Source organism: Pseudoliparis swirei, chromosome 4 (genome assembly GCF_029220125.1).
Source record: "Pseudoliparis swirei isolate HS2019 ecotype Mariana Trench chromosome 4, NWPU_hadal_v1, whole genome shotgun sequence".
In the NCBI taxonomy this organism is placed as follows: Eukaryota; Metazoa; Chordata; class Actinopteri; order Perciformes; family Liparidae; genus Pseudoliparis; species Pseudoliparis swirei.
Genome location: NC_079391.1, coordinates 5,405,214 through 5,423,588, shown reverse-complemented (window position 1 = coordinate 5,423,588; position 18,375 = coordinate 5,405,214). Strand labels below are relative to the sequence as shown.

The following is an 18,375-nucleotide window of genomic DNA, read 5'->3' as shown; positions in this document are numbered from 1 at the left end:
GCCCTGTTCTGTTTCTCCTCTGTCTCCTGTCTCTCTTCTGTCTCCTCTGTGTCTCCTCATTCTTGATTGGTTAATTCCCTTCACCTGCCCTCAGCCACGCCCCTCTCTCCTTGATTGGTTAATTCCCTTCACCTGCCCTCAGCCACTCCTCTGTCTCCCTGATTGCATCATGCCGTACACCTGTGTTTCCCCCCTATATGTTGTGCCAGTCTTTCCCTTGTCTCCTGTCGGTTTGTTGTCTTTTGTTCTGTCTTCCTTGTGGCCTGTGGTTTCCTGACCGGCCTGTTTTGACCTCAGATTCTCTGCCAGCCCCTTCTTTGGACTTTTTTTGTTTTTGTTTTTAACTTTTTGCCTCATTAAAGAGAGTTTCTTGTTATTCATATTGTTGCCGGTCCTGTTTCTCTGCACCTGAGCCTCACCCCGTGACAAACCCGGGACATTTAATGATTTCATATCTATTATATAATAGCTCGCCACCGGCAAACATTCATCCATCTGAAACTGAAACCACACAGTATGTGTACGTTTAGTGTAAATGACCAAATAAAAAGTTCATCTGCAGCTAACATATCATATAAAACACAGACACACCCACTACGTTATCCAATCAGAAACAGGTTATGATCTGCTCTCACAAATCCTTAAAACTAGACATTCAGTGTAACACACCAGCGGATGCCTGTGGTCAGTGACATCACGGGACCGAAGCTCTTCCTCATTCATCAGGACTCACTGACGTTCAGTCTGCTCACCGTCGACCAACCTCCAACTACTCGGGCCTTCCACAACTTCACTGAAGTTTATTTGAAGTTTAGAGAGAAAGCGGTGAAAGAAGTTCACCCTCTGAGTTCATGGAAGCGACGCCTGAGATGACACCTTTGCTGTTTAAGGATGCGTTCTGGGTAAGTCCGTGCTCTCGTGCTGTGGTTTCCTCGTGCTTAAAAACCGAAAGTGCATCGGGTGTTCTTGAAGTCATGCAATCTTTTTATGTTTATTTCTTTACGTAGAATTCACATGTCGAGTAAACTATACTATTTAATTCATTAATTTAGCAGATAATCTAAAAGTACCTACAGAACAAAACCGTATAATCAGTAATCTGCAGACCTAAACTAGCCAACATTTTAAGTATAGAGGTCAAATTTACCATTTTATATTTCAAAAAACATGTATTTCTTAAATTCTAAGTTAAATTCTAAGATATTTAAGTTCTAGCAATCTTGTACCATTTAACCAAGGCAGTACTGAAAAGTCATACAGTTCATAAATACCCCAAACTCTGTGCTACAAGGTCCATCCGTATGCAAGTTATTAAATGTATCTGCAGTTTCTGAGTACTGAGAATGTTGTCGTATATTCTATTTTTGCTTCATGTTAGTTCTGCATTTTTAACCACAGAGTGAGTTCAGGAGTGACTCAAGAAAAATGTTGCAACAGTTGAGCAACGCTGGTCATTTTAATATTTCTTTATAAGCTTGTTTCTATGTTTTCTTCACAGGGGTCCAGTTTCACGTGCCATGCAGGGTACGACGCTATGATCCAGAGGCTGCAAGACGGAAAGCAAATGTGCAAAGATGTGGAGGAGCTTTTAAAGATGAGGTATAGCGTCGGTCTGCGCGACACAATGTGTGTGATTGTTGTGTAATTATGTGACCATGGAAATGGATAGAAATCCAAGTACATCTAGCTTCTTGTTTCCAGCTGCAGGGATAACTGGATTACTGGAGTATTTATGATCATGAGACAATAGAACATGAAATCAGTCCCTCTCGTGTTCAGCTTTACATCCCAATAGATTAACGATATGGTACTTTAAAAATAAAAGGTTCAGTGCATTAATACATTTTTATTAAGATATCTCGGCCCACCACAAACACTGGATGTTGTAAATGATAATAGAGTACGACAGATATATGCGGTGACCCTTTAAGATGTAATCCAATACAACAAAAGATGGGTCGAAGGCCAATTTAGGAAATTTTATTACCCAACAATATATATATTTTCACTATATTATTACTTCCTGATTAATCTGTGATGGCGAACATACAACAATAGGGGTTTTTTGTTGTTAAATGGAGGTGTGAGGTGTAAATGATGTGAGCATATCACAAGTCTCTTTTTGTCAGGGCAAGAAAAACACACTTTAGTTGTTTAACCCTCCTGTTACCTTTAGGGTCAATTTGACCCCATTCAATGTTTAATGTCGGTGTTCTTTGGGGTCAATTTGACCCCAGGCTGTTTTTCACTGTGTCAAACATATAAGAAATATCAACTTTTTTATATATTTAAAGGGCTATTTAGGTAGTCAACAAACAAACATAAAGTACCTCACACTTAAACTTGGGAAACAATATTAATTCTAATAATTTTCTGGAGGTTTTAATTGCTGGGGTCAAATTGACCCCGAGGGTAAAATATGTTAGGAAATGTAAAGGTAACAGGAGGGTTAAGATGTAATCCAATACAACAAAAGATGAGTCGAAGGTCGATTTAGGACATTTTATTACCCAACAATATATATATTTTCACTATATTATTACTTCCTGATTATTCTGTGATGGCGAAAATACAACAATAGGGTGTTTTTGTTGTTAAATGGAGGTGTGAGGTGTAAATGATGTGAGCATATCACGCGTCTCTTTTGTCAGGGCAAGAAAAACACACTTTAGTTTAAGTAAATCCTAGAAACCAGATGGGCTGCAATGTGACGCGGCTGGCCTACTTCACAGGGCGCTGGCGGAGGAGAAGTACGGGAAGGAGCTGGTGACCGTTGCTCGCAAAGCAGGAGGACACACAGAGATCAGGTAAATACACCGACGGGCATTCGAGGGCAACGTGATGACCCTCGACTTATGAAGCATCAGCCAGGCGTCTGTGAGTCATAACTTCTGTTTTCAAAGGAAACACATGTATAGGTCTTTGAGACGGAAGAATGTGGTGTAGCGATCCGCAAACAAATGCATATGAATCCATGTAGAAATGCAGAAATATATTAGTGATTTTTCTTTTACATTTCTATACAGTAAATCGTAATTTATTCATGTGTGCATCGGGATGTATTTGTAAATCCTTCTGTGTGCATTTGTGAATCTTTGTGTTTGCATTTGTGAATCTCTGTGTTTACATTTGTGAATCTTTGTGTTTACATTTGTGAATCTCTGTTTACATTTGTGAATCTGTGTGTTTGCATTTGTGAATCTTTGTGTTTGCATTTTTGAGTCTCTCTGTGCATTTGTGAATCTGTGTGTTTGCATTTGTGAATCTTTGTCTTTGCATTTGTGAGTCTCTCTGTGGGCATTTGTGAATTGTTGTGTTTGAATTTGTGAGTCTGTGTGTTTACATTTGTGAATCTTTGTGTTTGCATTTGTGAATCTTTGTGTTTGCATTTGTGAATCTTTGTGTTTCCATTTGTGAATCTCTGTGTTTACATTTGTGAATCTGTGTGTTTGCATTTGTGAATCTTTGTGTTTGCATTTTTGAGTCTCTCTGTGCATTTGTAAATCTGTGTGTTTGCATTTGTGAATCTTTGTCTTTGCATTTGTGAGTCTCTTTGTGGGCATTTGTGAATTGTTGTGTTTTAATTTGTGAATCTTTGTGTTTGCATTTGTGAATCTTTATGTTTGCATTTTTGAATCTTTGTGTTTGCATTTGTGGATCTTTGTGTTTGCATTTGTGAGTCTTTGTGTTTACATTTGTGAATCTTTGTGTTTGCATTTGTGAATCTTTGTGTTTACATTTGTGAATCTCTGTGTTTGCATTTGTGAGTCTGTGTGTTTGCATTTGTGAATCTTTGTGTTTGCCTTTGTGAGTCTTTGTGTTTACATTTGTGAATCTTTGTGTTTGCCTTTGTGAGTCTCTCCGTGTACATTTGTAATTACTGATACTGATCTGACCCCGTAGAATAAAAGGAGTGGCCGTGTTTCTGTGTCTGCAACCGACCGCATCCACAGTGGTCACAATGCGTTGCCATATTTCCTGTTCCTGTCATAAGCAGTCAGACATGTCAGATCTACCAAGCTTCCTCTCATGTATTTCTGATCCTAAACATGCATTGTTATTTCCAGCACCACGAGAGCATCCTTTGATCTTTTAAAAACACGTAAGTCCCACGAGCCATGGACAAACCAAAGTACTAAATGCTGTTGCTGTTCTTTCAATGTGCGTATATTGTGTATACAATTCATTCAGTTTGCTGTTTTTTGGGCTGCAGAAATCGAGAACATCGGTAACTTTCACATCCAGCTCTCCGATATATTGAAAGAGGAGGTGAAAAAGATTGAGACATTCAGAGAGCGGCAGAAAGAGCAGAGGAAGAAGGTACTGGACAATATTATGATGAACTGACTTATTGTACGCACATTAAAAGTGAGGTTTCATTGATGAACATAATGTGAGGTTTGATGGCATATAGAGATTAATCTGTGTGCAGATTGTATGTACCCCTAAAATCATTTAAAACCCCTTATAGGTAATAAATATGTATTAATATTTAAAAAGCTAATCAATCACCAAGTAATGTATTCACAACGATACTTCCTACAATGATAACACAATTATAGTCATTATTAAACCTTCTAGAAGATGTTCATTCACGATTTCCATTTAGATCAAGTTAGACAGTATTTTATTTAGTTTCTACAGTATGTTAGTAGGTCTGAGTATCAAAAGGATATAGATGAATACAATACATATTTTAGGTTGGACCATTTTGCTTCCCCTTACAGCTCCAGAGCATCATGGAGAAGGTTCAGAAGAAAAAGGTTTATTTGTACAAGAGGACCATGGAAGTAAGTAACAGCCAAAAACTGATATCATTTCAATTAGTACACTTTGCATTTACTCCAGAAATCAAATATGACTTATATGTATACGTGTATATATGGTCATCATCGACATAAATAGCAAACGTCACACAGCTCTTGGAACACCGGTTTCTGTTTCCGTCTCTTACAGTCGAAGAAGTTTTACGAGCTGAGATGCAGAGAGACGGACGAGGCGGAACAGGGGCTCGAGAAGACAAGCGTTGCATCCAAAAACTCTGAAAAGGTATATTAACTAAACTGGCTTCCACTCTATAAGAGTAGCATCAGACCAGTTTGTGGTTTCTAGGCATAACAAATACAGACTTCCTTTTCGACATTTGGCTTTGCACCCCACACTGCAGGTTTAGTGGTGGAACGTTGCTGCCATTGTGCACAGTGACTATGCAACATCTAGCAAGGAGGAGCTACAGTATCATCACGAGCTGGCGTCTCTTTGAACGTGCATTCAATATTCCCAAATTATTCTTTTGTGTTTAGACTTTTGCATATTCAAGAAAGGTGCCAAAGACACCTTTTTATTTCAAATGTATTCAACCAGGAAAAGCCTCATTGAGATTAAAAATCTCCTTTACAAGAGAGTCCTGGCCAAGACAGCAGCAGCAGCACATTACACACAGTTTCAGACGATGCAACACAGTGACAGACAATAAAAATAATTTATTTTTATTTTTTTAGATTACAGCGTGAATAAAACCACAGCTAAGACTCAAGTCATCAGTTCACACAGGTGCACATACCTCAGTCAAAGAAAACATCTACAACTAGAACGGGCACTTGGTAGAGCGCATACCTTCGCATATCACAAGATTGGGCATTGAATTATGAACATTTTGGCATTAGTTGCATGCCAATTGGATAAAAATTGACCGCGCTATGGTAAAAATAAGATTTTGACCTTTTCATGACCTTGACCATGACCTTTGACCCGATCGATCCCAAAATATAATCAAATGCTCCCCGGATAATAACCAATCATCCCACCAAATTTCATGCGATTCGGTTTAATACTTTTTGAGTTATGCGAGTAACACGCATACAAATAAATAAATAAATACACGGCGATCAAAACATAACCTTCCGCATTTTCAATGCGAAGGTAACCAGATGAACCAACCTCCAACTCTTTTAGTCTATTTTTAAAAACACCTAAACACCTCGCCGACAGGTCTAACGTGTTTTGGCCTCGTGACGATGATGAAGATGTTTTTTAAAGTGATGAATTATCTCCAGTTTGCGATGAGAATGTGTCACGCTGGTCACACTGTCACTTCCTGTGTAATACTCTTTTTGTTTCCTTCACAGATGCGTCACAAGGCGAAGCAAAGCAGGCAGGCAGCCCGTGAAGCCGGTACGACCCGCAACCAACGGTCATCTCTGCAATGTCTATAATGAACCTGCACGCCTCAGCGTGTGTCTGTATTCATGACTTGTCGTCACAGATTACACAAGTTTAGAGAAAACTGGCACTGGAGATGTTTTTTTTTGGTGCTTTGTTTAATTTCTAACGATAACCATCTGATAATCTCTCACAGAGAAGCTGTACTTTACCAACACTGGTCAGCTAGAGAGTGTTCGCCAGGACTGGGAAGAGACACACAAAAGCACCTGTGAGGTATGAACTATACTTCTATATTGCACGCACTTCCGTCATAACCACAACGAGGTCTTCTAACCACGCAGGCCAGACCTCACGCCCTTAAAGTCTCTTTATCTGCATGTACGATTCCTCTCACAGCACCTCGCCAACGAGGAAATGCAGATGGTGCGTTGAGCATCAAACATAGACACAACAAACCCACAAACCACAAAGCAACGTTGATGCTGCCGGTGTGCAGCGATGCAGCGTTACGAGATGTGAAGAATAGAATCGGGTCTCTCCGAGTCACTGAAATGAACTCTTGGTGCAGTAGAAACCGGCGGTGTGTGTTTCTCAGGTGTTCCAGCAACTGGAGAGAGATCGCATCAGCATGCTTAGGTGCTGTCTCTGGGACCACTGCAACCACTTCTCCACACAGTGCGTCAAAGACGACGAGGTGACCTTCACTTGTTTCTCGTTAAAATATATTTATATTGATTGAAACCAAACCTGAAAGGGACAGTTCATCCCAAAATACATGTTTTCCCTCTTACCTGTAGTGCTATTTATCAATACAGACCGTTTTGGAGGTATTAGTCGGAGATATTTCTGCCTTCTCTGGAACATAATAGGACTATATTGCAGTTTAATATAGGAACTATCGTTTTAAAGGATATTTAAAAAATAGTGTTATTACCTTCGCATTGAAACCGCCGTGTATTTATTTATTTATTTGTATGCGTGTTACTCGCATAACACAAAAAGTATTGAACCGAATCGCATGAAATTTGGTGGGATGATTGGTTATTATCCGGGGACCATTCGATTAGATTTTGGGATTAACTGGGCCAAAGGTCAAGGTCAGGAAAAGGTCAAAATCTTCTTTTTACCATAGCACGGTCAATTTGTATCCAATTGGCATGCAACTAATGCCAAAATGTTCATAATTCAATGCCCAATCTTGTGATATACGAAGGTATGCCCTCTACTGAATGCCTATTCTAGTTGTTTTATAGGATATATGTCCTATTTTTTAACTAAACTAGAAAATGTTTTGGTTTTCAAATATATTTGTTGGGCCCTTTGAGCACAACAAGACGAGTGCCATATAATCCCAATATATTCAAGAAAAGGCAGACGTCTGTATGGCAGATATCTCCAAAACTCGGCAACACCCAGCATAACGATGCAGGTTGATAAATAGCACTACAGGGAGAAGGGAAATAATATATCTTTGATTTTTTGGGGTGAACTGCCCTTTAACCCCTTAGTGTCTCACTGAGGCCTGAACGCCTGGTTTCAATGAGAACTTCAGAAGACCATGTGCCGGTATGCTACGTCGCTACGCTAACATGCTAAACAAAGATGGTGGACATGTGTCATTGTGAGCATGTGAGCATACTGAGGCTGGAGATATGTCGACTAGTTCTTGAAAGAAAGAGCCAACAGCACATGTCACACATTTGATCGAGGATGCTTAGTTTCTTCCTCATTTATGTTTTTGGGGCATGCTAACTGCATTTAAAAAGAAACTAAAAATGTGATCCAGGAATCGCCTCTTGTTTTTCAGTTCATCGAGGAGGTGAGGAAGCTCCTGGAACAGTGTGACATCACAACAGACAACAACTATTTCATCGGCATGAAAAGTACCGGAACGAGGCCTCCGGGTAAGAGACTACATTTAAGGGGAGAAGTGAAAGACTGGATTTAAGAGCGCTACTCAACTTCTGACTCTCCCTTCTCAAAGAAGCCGTTTCTCTTTTCCCTCACACAAGAGTCCATATTGTTCGAGAACTTCTACCAGACGGAGACGTCTCGGCACGGCAACGGCCGAGCTCATTTCGCAGTGGGAGAAGAAGAAGACGGGACGATGAGGTGTGACGCGGTCCACGTTGGAGGAGGAACCGGGAGGAGACGGCATTGTTACTGTGCAACCGATAGGGCGAAGGGTATAACACGTGGATGCATGCCGTCTCCTCCTGGTTCATCTTTCTTCATTTTAAAATACTACGAAAATAAAAAAATCTTCTTTTTGACAATGTGAATGAATGAAATAAGGCTGTTATTTAGGCCAACAAGTGTCTGTTGATCAGAACACTTGTGTGAATCCTAAACCTGCCCTGGATCTTGCAGGTGCTCTGATCCCCTTGTGGCAAGTTCTGTGAACATCTATGTCAACAGTCTTCAAAACTCACCAATGACACCTGTTGGCGAGTGTAAGTATTGCATTCACTTGTTAGATCTCTCGTATGCCATGGTTTTGAGTGGGAATAATGAACACGTCAGTCTATTTGTGCTCATAGTGGATCTATTTGAATATGGATTTTTTACATTTGCATAAACTTACATTTTACTTTGAAGCAGCCACAATAATCATAAGATTTTAAAAGAAAGTCCAGATGGGTTGAAATAAATCATGATATAAAATGTCTGCCATCAGTCTATATATATGATGTGTATATATATTATATATATATTATTTTTTTTATATATATATATATATATACAGTACACCTTTGAGCCACGTTGGGGAGCCTGAATGTCCATATTGTTCAGATTAGTGTGGCCGACTTATAATGTTGAATTTAACATAAATCCATGATGTATAACAAATCCTAAACATGTGAATAAATGAAAAAAATTCACTTAACTGCACATTTTAATTGAATAAAGAAATCAGTGCGCTTTATACAATGTATTGTATACAAAAAGTTTGATTTCTCAAGGAAGTTAACGTTTTACTTTCACTCTGGTTTAGTTGCAGCCCTCCCTGACCTCCAGCAGGGGGCAGCATCGGCCCCACTTGCAGCCGATGAAGACGTCTACATTGTGCTTTATGAATACACAGCCCGGGTGATTACTAAGACTTATTATGCGTTAGACTATTTGCAATAATGAGACGTTTCTGCTCATAAAACCTAGTTTGTCAATTCCAGTACCATGACAGAACCATTTCTCCATATGTACAGTGCGTAGGTGATCAGGGGAGAGGTTCGGGTGCTTGAAGTAACCAACATGTGTCATGTGTGTTCACCGGTCAGGCGGAGGATGAGCTGTCCGTCACCAGAGGAGACGTGGTCCGGGTGCTGGAACGAGGAGAAGACTGCTGGTGGACAGCGGAGAGCAACGGGCTGACCGGGCTGGTGCCGGGAAACTATCTGGGCAAAATATGAGCCACCTGGAGTCGTTCCTCGGCTTCCAGGGACTTTGCTTTTGTCAGTACCGCCAATATAAGTCATTATTAAGCTCGATGTGATGAATCACGAGGAGACTTGAGATGAAGTTCAGTGGACATGGCGTTTAAGGGTGGGTAAATTGAATGGCCCTGTATTTGGCAGTGCACATTTGGACAATTTTACATATAACGCGCCCAACTTTATTCCTCATTTAGCTCACAGTTTAACACGTGTGCTCATCTGGACACGTACCTGTTCTCCTCCATTCGCTTTTGCTAACGTTAGCTAAGTTTGCTGTCACAATGTCAGCGTGTTGTCCTGCTGCTTTACCCTCTCAGGAAGACGCCTGAGACCCTGAAAGTCTTGACCTGGTACCGTTGACCTGGTAGGCTACTGTTGACCTGGTACCATTGACCTGGTAGGCTACTGTTGACCTGGTACCATTGACCAGATACCGTTGACCTGGTAGGCTACCGTTGACCAGATACTGTTGACCAGGTACCGTTGACCAGATACTGTTGACCTGGTACCATTGACCAGATACTGTTGACCAGGTACCGTTGACCAGATACTGTTGACCAGGTACCATTGACCAGATACTGTTGACCAGGTACCGTTGACCAGGTACCATTGACCAGATACTGTTGACCGGGTACCGTTGACTTGGTAGGCTACTGTTGACCAGGTACCGTTGACCAGATACTGTTGACCAGATACTGTTGACCTGGTACCGTTGACCAGATACTGTTGACCTGGTAACTTTGACCTGGTAGGCTACTGTTGATCAGGTACTGTTGACCTGGTATTGTTGACCTGGTAGGCTACCATTGACCAGATACCGTTGACCTGGTAGGCAACTGTTGACCAGGTACCGTTGACCAGATACTGTTGACCAGATACTGTTGACCTGGTACCGTTGACCTGGTAGGCTACTGTTGACCAGGTACCGTTGACCAGATACTGTTGACCTGGTACTGTTGACCAGGTACCGTTGACCAGATACTGTTGACCAGATACTGTTGACCAATCACACCAGCAGGCTAAAACCCCCATGTCCTCTGACAAGCTAACAGTTAGTGTTAGCATTAGTTAGCGTTAAATAGTATTACTTATACCAGCGGTTTGGTTTAAAACTAGATCTCGCGCCTGGTGGGGCACGACGAGGTGTTTAGTCTTCAGGTTTCTCTTCAAAATGCATGATTAAAAATGTGTCCTGTACAAGATAATACGTATAAAATTTGTTTTTTACCGCCGTTATTTGCAGCAGGATAACAACCCTTGGCATTGCATTCCAGATAACGTTGACATTTAAAGCACCATTTTAAATCTACTCCTCCATCTCTATCCACTCACTTTAAATTGTAGCATAATAATAAGCAGATGATGTTTTATGACATGCTTTCTCCAGGATGTTATGGATTTCTAAATTACTCACCACTGCGCCTGGTTTCTCACATTCTTGTGAGCTGGGGAAGATTGAAGGTTACAGTACTTTAATTGTCTGCAGGTCCATTGGGGAAACTGTTTTCACATACAGGACTGTAGAAGAAGATTGAGATTGTTCTTTTTTTTCTTTTTATGTAAAAAAAAAAAAAAAAAAAATGCATCATTCATTTATTAATCAATCAAAATATTAATTATGCTTTTTATTTATTTTATATTTGATTATGGTTTACAGCTTAAGAAAACTCTAATATCCTATCTCTAAATATTAGAATATCATGAAAAAGTATACTAGTATGGTATTAAACAAATCACTTGAATTGTCTAATTAACTCAAAACACCTGCAAGGGTTTCCTGAGCCTTGACAAACACTCAGCTGTTATAAATCTTTTTTATGTCAAGTGATGACGTAGCTATGTATTTAAACATTCTCACATGTTTCATGCGACTGATGAAATATAAAATCAAATTTCATGTAAAGCCATGTGGATGAAACAGCCATTAAACACTCAAGTTGAAATGTATGACTTTATTTGTCTTCAGTCTATACACCATTTTGTTTTCAATGGGGTTGTTTTCAGCGTCACAAGCTAAATATCTAGCAGCTAAAATATATATATAAACGGTGCACAATTTCACAAAAAATATATAAAATAATGCGTCATAATTCTGATAGCAGGGAGGAATCTAAACAGGGATTTCTCTGACTAACAAACTGAAGCTACACGTACACTTAAACTTCAGGTAACACCGATAACACTAACAGGTTCATATTGGCGATGCCTCGCGAATGAAGCCAAAACACAACATACGTTATTCACAACCTGAATATTTGTGAATATGAAAAACTCTTTCTTCCAAACCCAAAACTTTGCGCTGCTTCAAAAAAACAAAACTCAGACAAAATCACTGAATCTTTCTGTTTTTTTCTTCCATTTAAAAAAAAAATCATTCTTACCAACCAAGTTCTTAGCAAAATTGTTCTTTTTTAGCATATATTTTCATATACAACCAGGAAATATGTCCAGAGTTTTAGTTATGTGTGCAAACTACAGCACACAAGGAAATACAGTACATTCTTTTTTTCACATTACGCTCCAAATGACTTCTCATAATCCTCACGGGGAAGTTTGATCAAGCAACATAAAAAATACAATTCTGCATCAACACCAATAATCAATAACTTTTGACTACTGTAAATATTTCAATATATATAAGGAGAGAAAAAACAAGAACATCTAATGTAACAGTAACTTACAAAGCATGTCAATAAATAACTGGTTTCCCCCTCAAAGCAAAAAAACCACATCACCAGTGTTCACTGCTGTATCATGAATTGTGCAAGGTGTGCTCGGGTTATTATATAACTACAGCGGGAATCTACCGTGGACATGTCATGTGATTCTTTTTGATTTCTCGAGTGCTCGGGTGGTGGGCGGCCTCCTTCATGCGTAGCTGTTGGTTGTGACCAGCAGCTCGTACGCGGGGTCGTGACCCCTCCTGCACAGCACCACGCAGGCACAGAGCATGCCCAGCATCTGGAGGCAGACGGCAAGTAAACAAAAACAACTGTTGTATGAGTCCGTATGCACAACACGGGCAAGAGGTAACAATCAGTTATTTTATTGTTATTAAGCATGCTGAACTCGTGGATTACTTTCTTTTTTTACCACTTCGCTACTATGGTAAATCACACAGTGTAAGCACAAAATGTTATTAGTATTTTTTTATTTAATTCCTGTTTATTATAATATTGTTGTTCTTATTATTTACTTGTTGTGACTTCTTATATATTGCAATCACTTTTAATTAAACCAGATTGCTCCGTCAATACGTTTTCAATGTAACGTAAACATTTACACTAAAGTACAGATATTTCACCATTTATTTATTCATGACTTAGTTTTATGTACTTTGTAATATGTGAAGTTCTCAATAAAGATCTTTTTTTTCCCCTGGGAGGTTTATAACCATCAGGTTCAGCTGAATTAAAACCAAATGTAAAAATGGTGTGCTTAGAAAAGCGCTATAGAAGTCTGAATTATTATTATTATTATTATTATTATTATTATTAAATAAATCCAGTAAAACCTATAAGAACTAATAATGTGCGCGTGTAATCTAACATTAGCTGTAATACGTGTCTCAGAGTCTCTTGCCAAGCTGGGGATTTGTTTAAAAAAAACTTTTCTGGCTGCTTGCACTGATTTGACGACTTAATATTTGTTGTATTTATTAATTCCCGGTGGCATTGAAGTCCTCCTCACCTGTATGGATGCAAAAGTGAGCGCAGCCCAGATGACGTACATCATGATCTCCTTCAACTTTTTCACCACGAGAGCTTCACAACCCTGCAACAGGAAATCAACGACATTAAAATAAGTTTCACCGGCATAAAAAAAACATTTCAGGAGAAATACAAATGCCATCTATAACAACTTGAACTCTGTGCTGTTGGGTTTCTCGGCGTCTTGTTTCGTACCTCTTGGTAGAGCTCCGCGGGCCGGCTGAGCGTGCCGGAGCAGTTGATGACGCTCGGCTGGCAGCAGCTCGCCGGCACGCTGTTGTTTTTAGATTCTTTGAACCAGTGCGTGTTCCTCCAGTCGGAGTAGTTGTGGATGCCGCAGCAGCAAAGCTTAGATAAATAAAAAAATCGAGAGGGAGAATACATCAGAGTGTGGAACACAATTTCTGCTGTTTCCTGGACCGTGGAGGTCTGGACCGCGGAGGTCTGGATCACGGAGGTCTGGATCGTGGTCCAAGCCGACTCCGAACTATTCATAATGCCTCTCATACTCATTGAATGTGTTTGTTTCTCTGTAATGATTCCTTCTGGTCACATGACGTCTATTCTTCTGTCCATCCTGGAGAGGGATCCTCCTCTGTTGCTTTCCTGAAGGTGTCTTCACCTTTTTTACATGTGAAAGTTTTTTTTCTCGGTTTCCTTTGAGAATTTTTTTCTGATCCGATGTGAGGTCAAAGGTCAGGGATGTCGTATGTGTACAGATTGTAAAGCCCTCTGAGGGAAATTGGTAATTTGTGATATTGGGCTTTACACAATGAACTGAATTGAATTTAAATTGTATTTAAAATAATTAAAATGATTATAATTAGATTGTGTGGTTTGTTTGTTTTGATTTTGTTTGTTTTGTTTTATATATATATATATATATACGGTTCTTTGGAACAAGTTTGTTAAGCAGTTATAGGTGAGGGCACTTATAAGCTAGATAGCTTCAGCCTTAACCCTTTCGGGCCGCCACATGTATCTTTCTTCTTTTTTTTTTATTACCGGTGGTTTTATATTTTGCTGATCGAAATAAATGAACTCATTCATTTTCATTCAGTGTATTTTTTTACATGACGATTTACCCGTCAAAAGTTTTTCTTAAAGTTGTCTTCTCACCTGCCTCTGCACATAGTCGATGGCGCGGCTGGGGGCGTCGCTGTTGGTGCCGTTGTACTGGTCGTAAACCTTCTGTATGGAGTGATTCACCTCGTGTTCCACCTGGAACCAAAGACGCACGTTATCTCAAAGAAGCAGTTGTTTCACGTTATTATCATAAATCAAATTTACACTGTAGGCCCCAGAGGTCACACTCTTACCCAATGGGATGTGTAGAAACAAATCAACATGAATTAATCCGAGCAGAGGAAGTTTGAAACTAAAACATGACGTAACAAAAGTAATACTCCGAATGCTATGAAATTGGGCTATACAAATAAACTGAATTGAATTGAATTATGAACTATAATCCATTTTATCTTCCATTGCTTTATAAAAGCAGACAGACACACAGCATACAATATCACACATATAGATGCTGCAAACCTACACCCACATTCATTGAATGTGTTTATGTAACTCTGTAATGCTTCCTTCTGGTCACATGACATCTATTCATCCGTCCATCCTGGAGAGGGATCCTCCTCTGTTGCTCTAATGAAGGTTTCTTCCCTTTTTTTTCCCCTGAAAGGGTTTTTTTCTGTCTCTTGGGAGTTTTTCCTGATCCGATGTGAGGTCAAAGGTCAGGGATGTCGTATGTGTACAGGTTGTAAAGCCCTCTGAGGCACATTCGGAATTTGTGATATCGGGCTGTATAAAATAAACTGAAATGAATTCAACTTCGGGCATCTGATTCGGACGCCTCCTGGACTTTAGAGGTTTTCCAGGCACGTCCAAATGGGAGGAGACCCCCGGACACGCTGGAGGGATTACATCTCCCGGCTGGCCCGGGAACGCCTCGGGATCCCCCAGAATGAGCCGGAAATGTTGCGGGCGAGAGGGAAGTCTGTGTCGGCCTGCTGGGTCCGCTGGATGGATGGATGAATCCAACTTCCATTTGACTTTACTTGTTATAACACCATTTGTCGTCCAATCAGAGTGTTTACCTTGGCCCTGTATGCGTAGCCGAGCACCACCACCACACACTCGGTCGCAAACACCAGCAGCAGGATGGCAGCGAACTGAAACGACAAGAAAAGACGCATTGTTTGACGTTCGGAGGCTTTATCAGTCAGGTGAGTTAGAACTAAAAAAAAATTATATTTAATTTAGCGAAGCCGTCCACGCTTACAGTCGCCAGACCACAGGAGCTTTCACGTATGGTCGCACAGCAGCCGATCAGGCCGATGATGAAGAGGAGGGTCCCCACGGCTATTATTATGACAGCCGGAATCAAAGTGTACACATCTTCGAAGAAGTGGTCGTAGTCGTCATAAGTGATGAAGACGTAGGCGCCGATGTAGCAGAGGATCCCGGCTGCAGCCTGCAGAGAGAAACACAAAGCACAGAGGAAGACTGAGGGCTTGTTTTAATATTGATCCGTCAATTCTTCATTTTTTATAATTTTTGTGTAATCATGGATGATTTATTTATTTTAAATTATAACACACAGTGCTATGCAGTGCAGTAATTAAGTTGTTATATAGTGTGTGCATTTCTCGCCTCCTCATAATATAAATTAGTATTCCTGTGACAACACTGTATTGAATTATGATCATGCCAATAAAGCTTTGAATTGAATTCAAAACAGAAAAAAGGGGGAAAAGTAAACAATTCAAGAACTCGACTAAAGACACATGTTGCATGGAGAAAATATGCATTATGTCATACATAGAATAGATTATGGTTCTCAAACTGACAAAGACAACACATTACTGAGAGGCCACTTGTTATGTTTCATCCATCCTGGGAGATGATAGTCTTTTTTTCTTCTTTTTCTATTTAAAGATAAACCGAATAGAGCAATATTCAATATATTCATGTGTATCTTAATCCAGCGATGTAAATTCAACAGATTAAATAGCTCAGAATGCAGCCTGGCCGGAGGAGCGAACAGCTGCTGCATTACGTCATTGCTACAATTTGTGGTGCCATCAGCAGCTGTTCGGTCCTCTAACGTCACATTACTGTTTGTGAATATCCTGCCTGAATAAAGCAGCTCGCGCATCGCCGCCCGCACACTGCGGCGCGTGTCTGGCGCAGTGTGCGTGCCCGCTAACGCGTCTCCATCCTCGGCCTCGTGATGCTGCATCATTGTGTTCAAAGACCTCTCCGTCGTTTTCTCTCTTACCCAAAATATGAGGTTGAGAAAAACCAACACGGTTTTGGATGACGTAATCCCACACTGTCCCATGGTAACTTGATGTGTCCAACAAAAAATTAAAAACTGTGACTATAAAAATATATATAGTGATGCACCTGCTGCACCTTTTTGCTGGTATGATTAATAAAATGGCTTCGGTGGTCCTGCCCCCGAAGTGCAGATTATTCTGGGCTCGACCAATGAAAACGTCGCAAAAAAAAAGAAAAAGAAGAAGAAGAAGGTCACATGCTCCGATGACGTCACCAATCAAAAAAAAAAAACCGTGATGGAGTGTATTTGAGTATATATATTTTTCAGCTCTGCAGGAATGTAGTTGGACTCTCTTACACAGACCCATATAATTATGTGTTTAAAAAAGAAAAGTTTAACAGTATACCTGCAGATGTCTATTTAGTTATTGGATTTTAATTAATTCAGTGGGATATTAGGTGTCATTAACAATAAGAATAATTGTTACGGAGAATATTTATGTTTTAACTACATCCATTAAACATGTTCACATCTCTGGACTTGCAGTTGAGTGTTTTTTTGGAGAGACCTATAATAATTACTTTATAATTTAAGTTTGTGTTAATTTCTCAATGGCATGAAATCAATGTAGGTAGTAAGCCTGCAATAATTTATCTTCAACTGATGCCGGTGCAATGGTTCGTTTGAGGTGTTTATACATTTATCAACAAACTAATCCCCTCATGTCATGCGGCTTTCTGCCACAAGGTGGCAGTGTAGCATCGCTGATTTCACACTGGATTCAAACGAGAGGAACATATATCAAGTGGAAGCTGTTGGCAAGAAGAAGAAAAAAGAAAGAAAAAATGACAAACCTGAGGATGACCTCATACATTGTCCAGATGTTCAGTCTGAATAAAATAAATAGAAATGAATTAACTTTACTCAAACCTATATGAATCTCCTCCGAGGGCAAGATGAATTACTCTTGTCTTGTCTTCGGGGCGCTCGCTCCATCAGGACTTGGACTGGAGCCTGAAGACTTGTTTATTTATTGAGTACACGCTCATCACATTTGTCTCTGTGAGTTGTCGCTTGTTCAAACCGAGCACTTACGAATTCAAGTTTTGACACGACATACATCTGTATTGTGAATTATGCATCAACTTTACCTGTTGGCTAAAGAGTGAGTCATTATTAAAACAGAATCAAATAAAACAAAGAAACAAAGAAACATAAACAGGAAGTCAAGTGTGTAAAAAGTTTCAAAGTGAATTAGGGTCATATTAACTTGAGTGACTTACAATTTATACATATAATTACACTCTTTTTCACCGTGCACTATGAACAATAATGTCTGGTTCATGTTGTGGTAAGTTACCTTCGTTAAGTTCAGTGTGTCTTCTTAAGGCCTCGGTTGAGTTTACACGTCCTAGCCCTCTTCTACATGTATAAAAACATGACATCCTTTCAATGTGGTGACAAAAAAATGATAAACTAGAACGGGCACTCGGTAGAGCGCATACCTTCGCATATCACAAGATTGGGCATTGAATTATGGACATTTTGGCATTAGTTGCATTCCAATTGGATTAAAATTGACCGCGCTATATGGTAAAAAGAAGATTTTGATCTTTTCATGACCTTGACCTTGACCTTTGACCCGATCGATCCCAAAATATAATCAAATGGTCCCCGGATAATAACCAATCATCCCACCAAATGTCATGCGATTCAAAGAAGATGTTGACCTTTTCATGACCTTGACCTTGACCTTTGACCCGATCGATCCCAA

At 39.9% G+C, this 18,375-nt stretch overlaps 2 protein-coding genes across 2 annotated transcripts; one reads left to right on the top strand and one right to left on the bottom strand.

Annotated features, from left to right (window-relative positions):
- The first annotated feature begins 778 nt into the window (after positions 1–778).
- On the top strand, positions 779–11,106 carry LOC130193153 (proline-serine-threonine phosphatase-interacting protein 1-like). Its single transcript, XM_056413551.1, has 15 exons — positions 779–902; positions 1,499–1,599; positions 2,733–2,807; positions 4,068–4,102; positions 4,214–4,320; positions 4,728–4,790; positions 4,957–5,049; positions 6,129–6,174; positions 6,359–6,438; positions 6,761–6,859; positions 7,973–8,069; positions 8,178–8,277; positions 8,536–8,618; positions 9,161–9,255; positions 9,444–11,106. Exons 1-15 carry the CDS (start codon positions 852–854, stop codon positions 9,573–9,575), a joined length of 1,257 nt encoding a protein of 418 aa, XP_056269526.1. The 5' UTR covers positions 779–851; the 3' UTR covers positions 9,576–11,106.
- A 430-nt stretch (positions 11,107–11,536) lies between these two features.
- Positions 11,537–16,749, bottom strand: LOC130193156 (tetraspanin-3-like). The gene is made up of 7 exons (XM_056413553.1): positions 16,599–16,749; positions 15,600–15,791; positions 15,415–15,489; positions 14,429–14,530; positions 13,505–13,657; positions 13,290–13,373; positions 11,537–12,560 (listed from the first exon to the last, which is right to left on the bottom strand). The coding sequence occupies exons 1-7, from the start codon at positions 16,659–16,661 to the stop codon at positions 12,468–12,470; spliced, it is 762 nt and encodes a 253-aa protein (XP_056269528.1). The 5' UTR covers positions 16,662–16,749; the 3' UTR covers positions 11,537–12,467.
- Between the last annotated feature and the right edge of the window lie 1,626 nt (positions 16,750–18,375).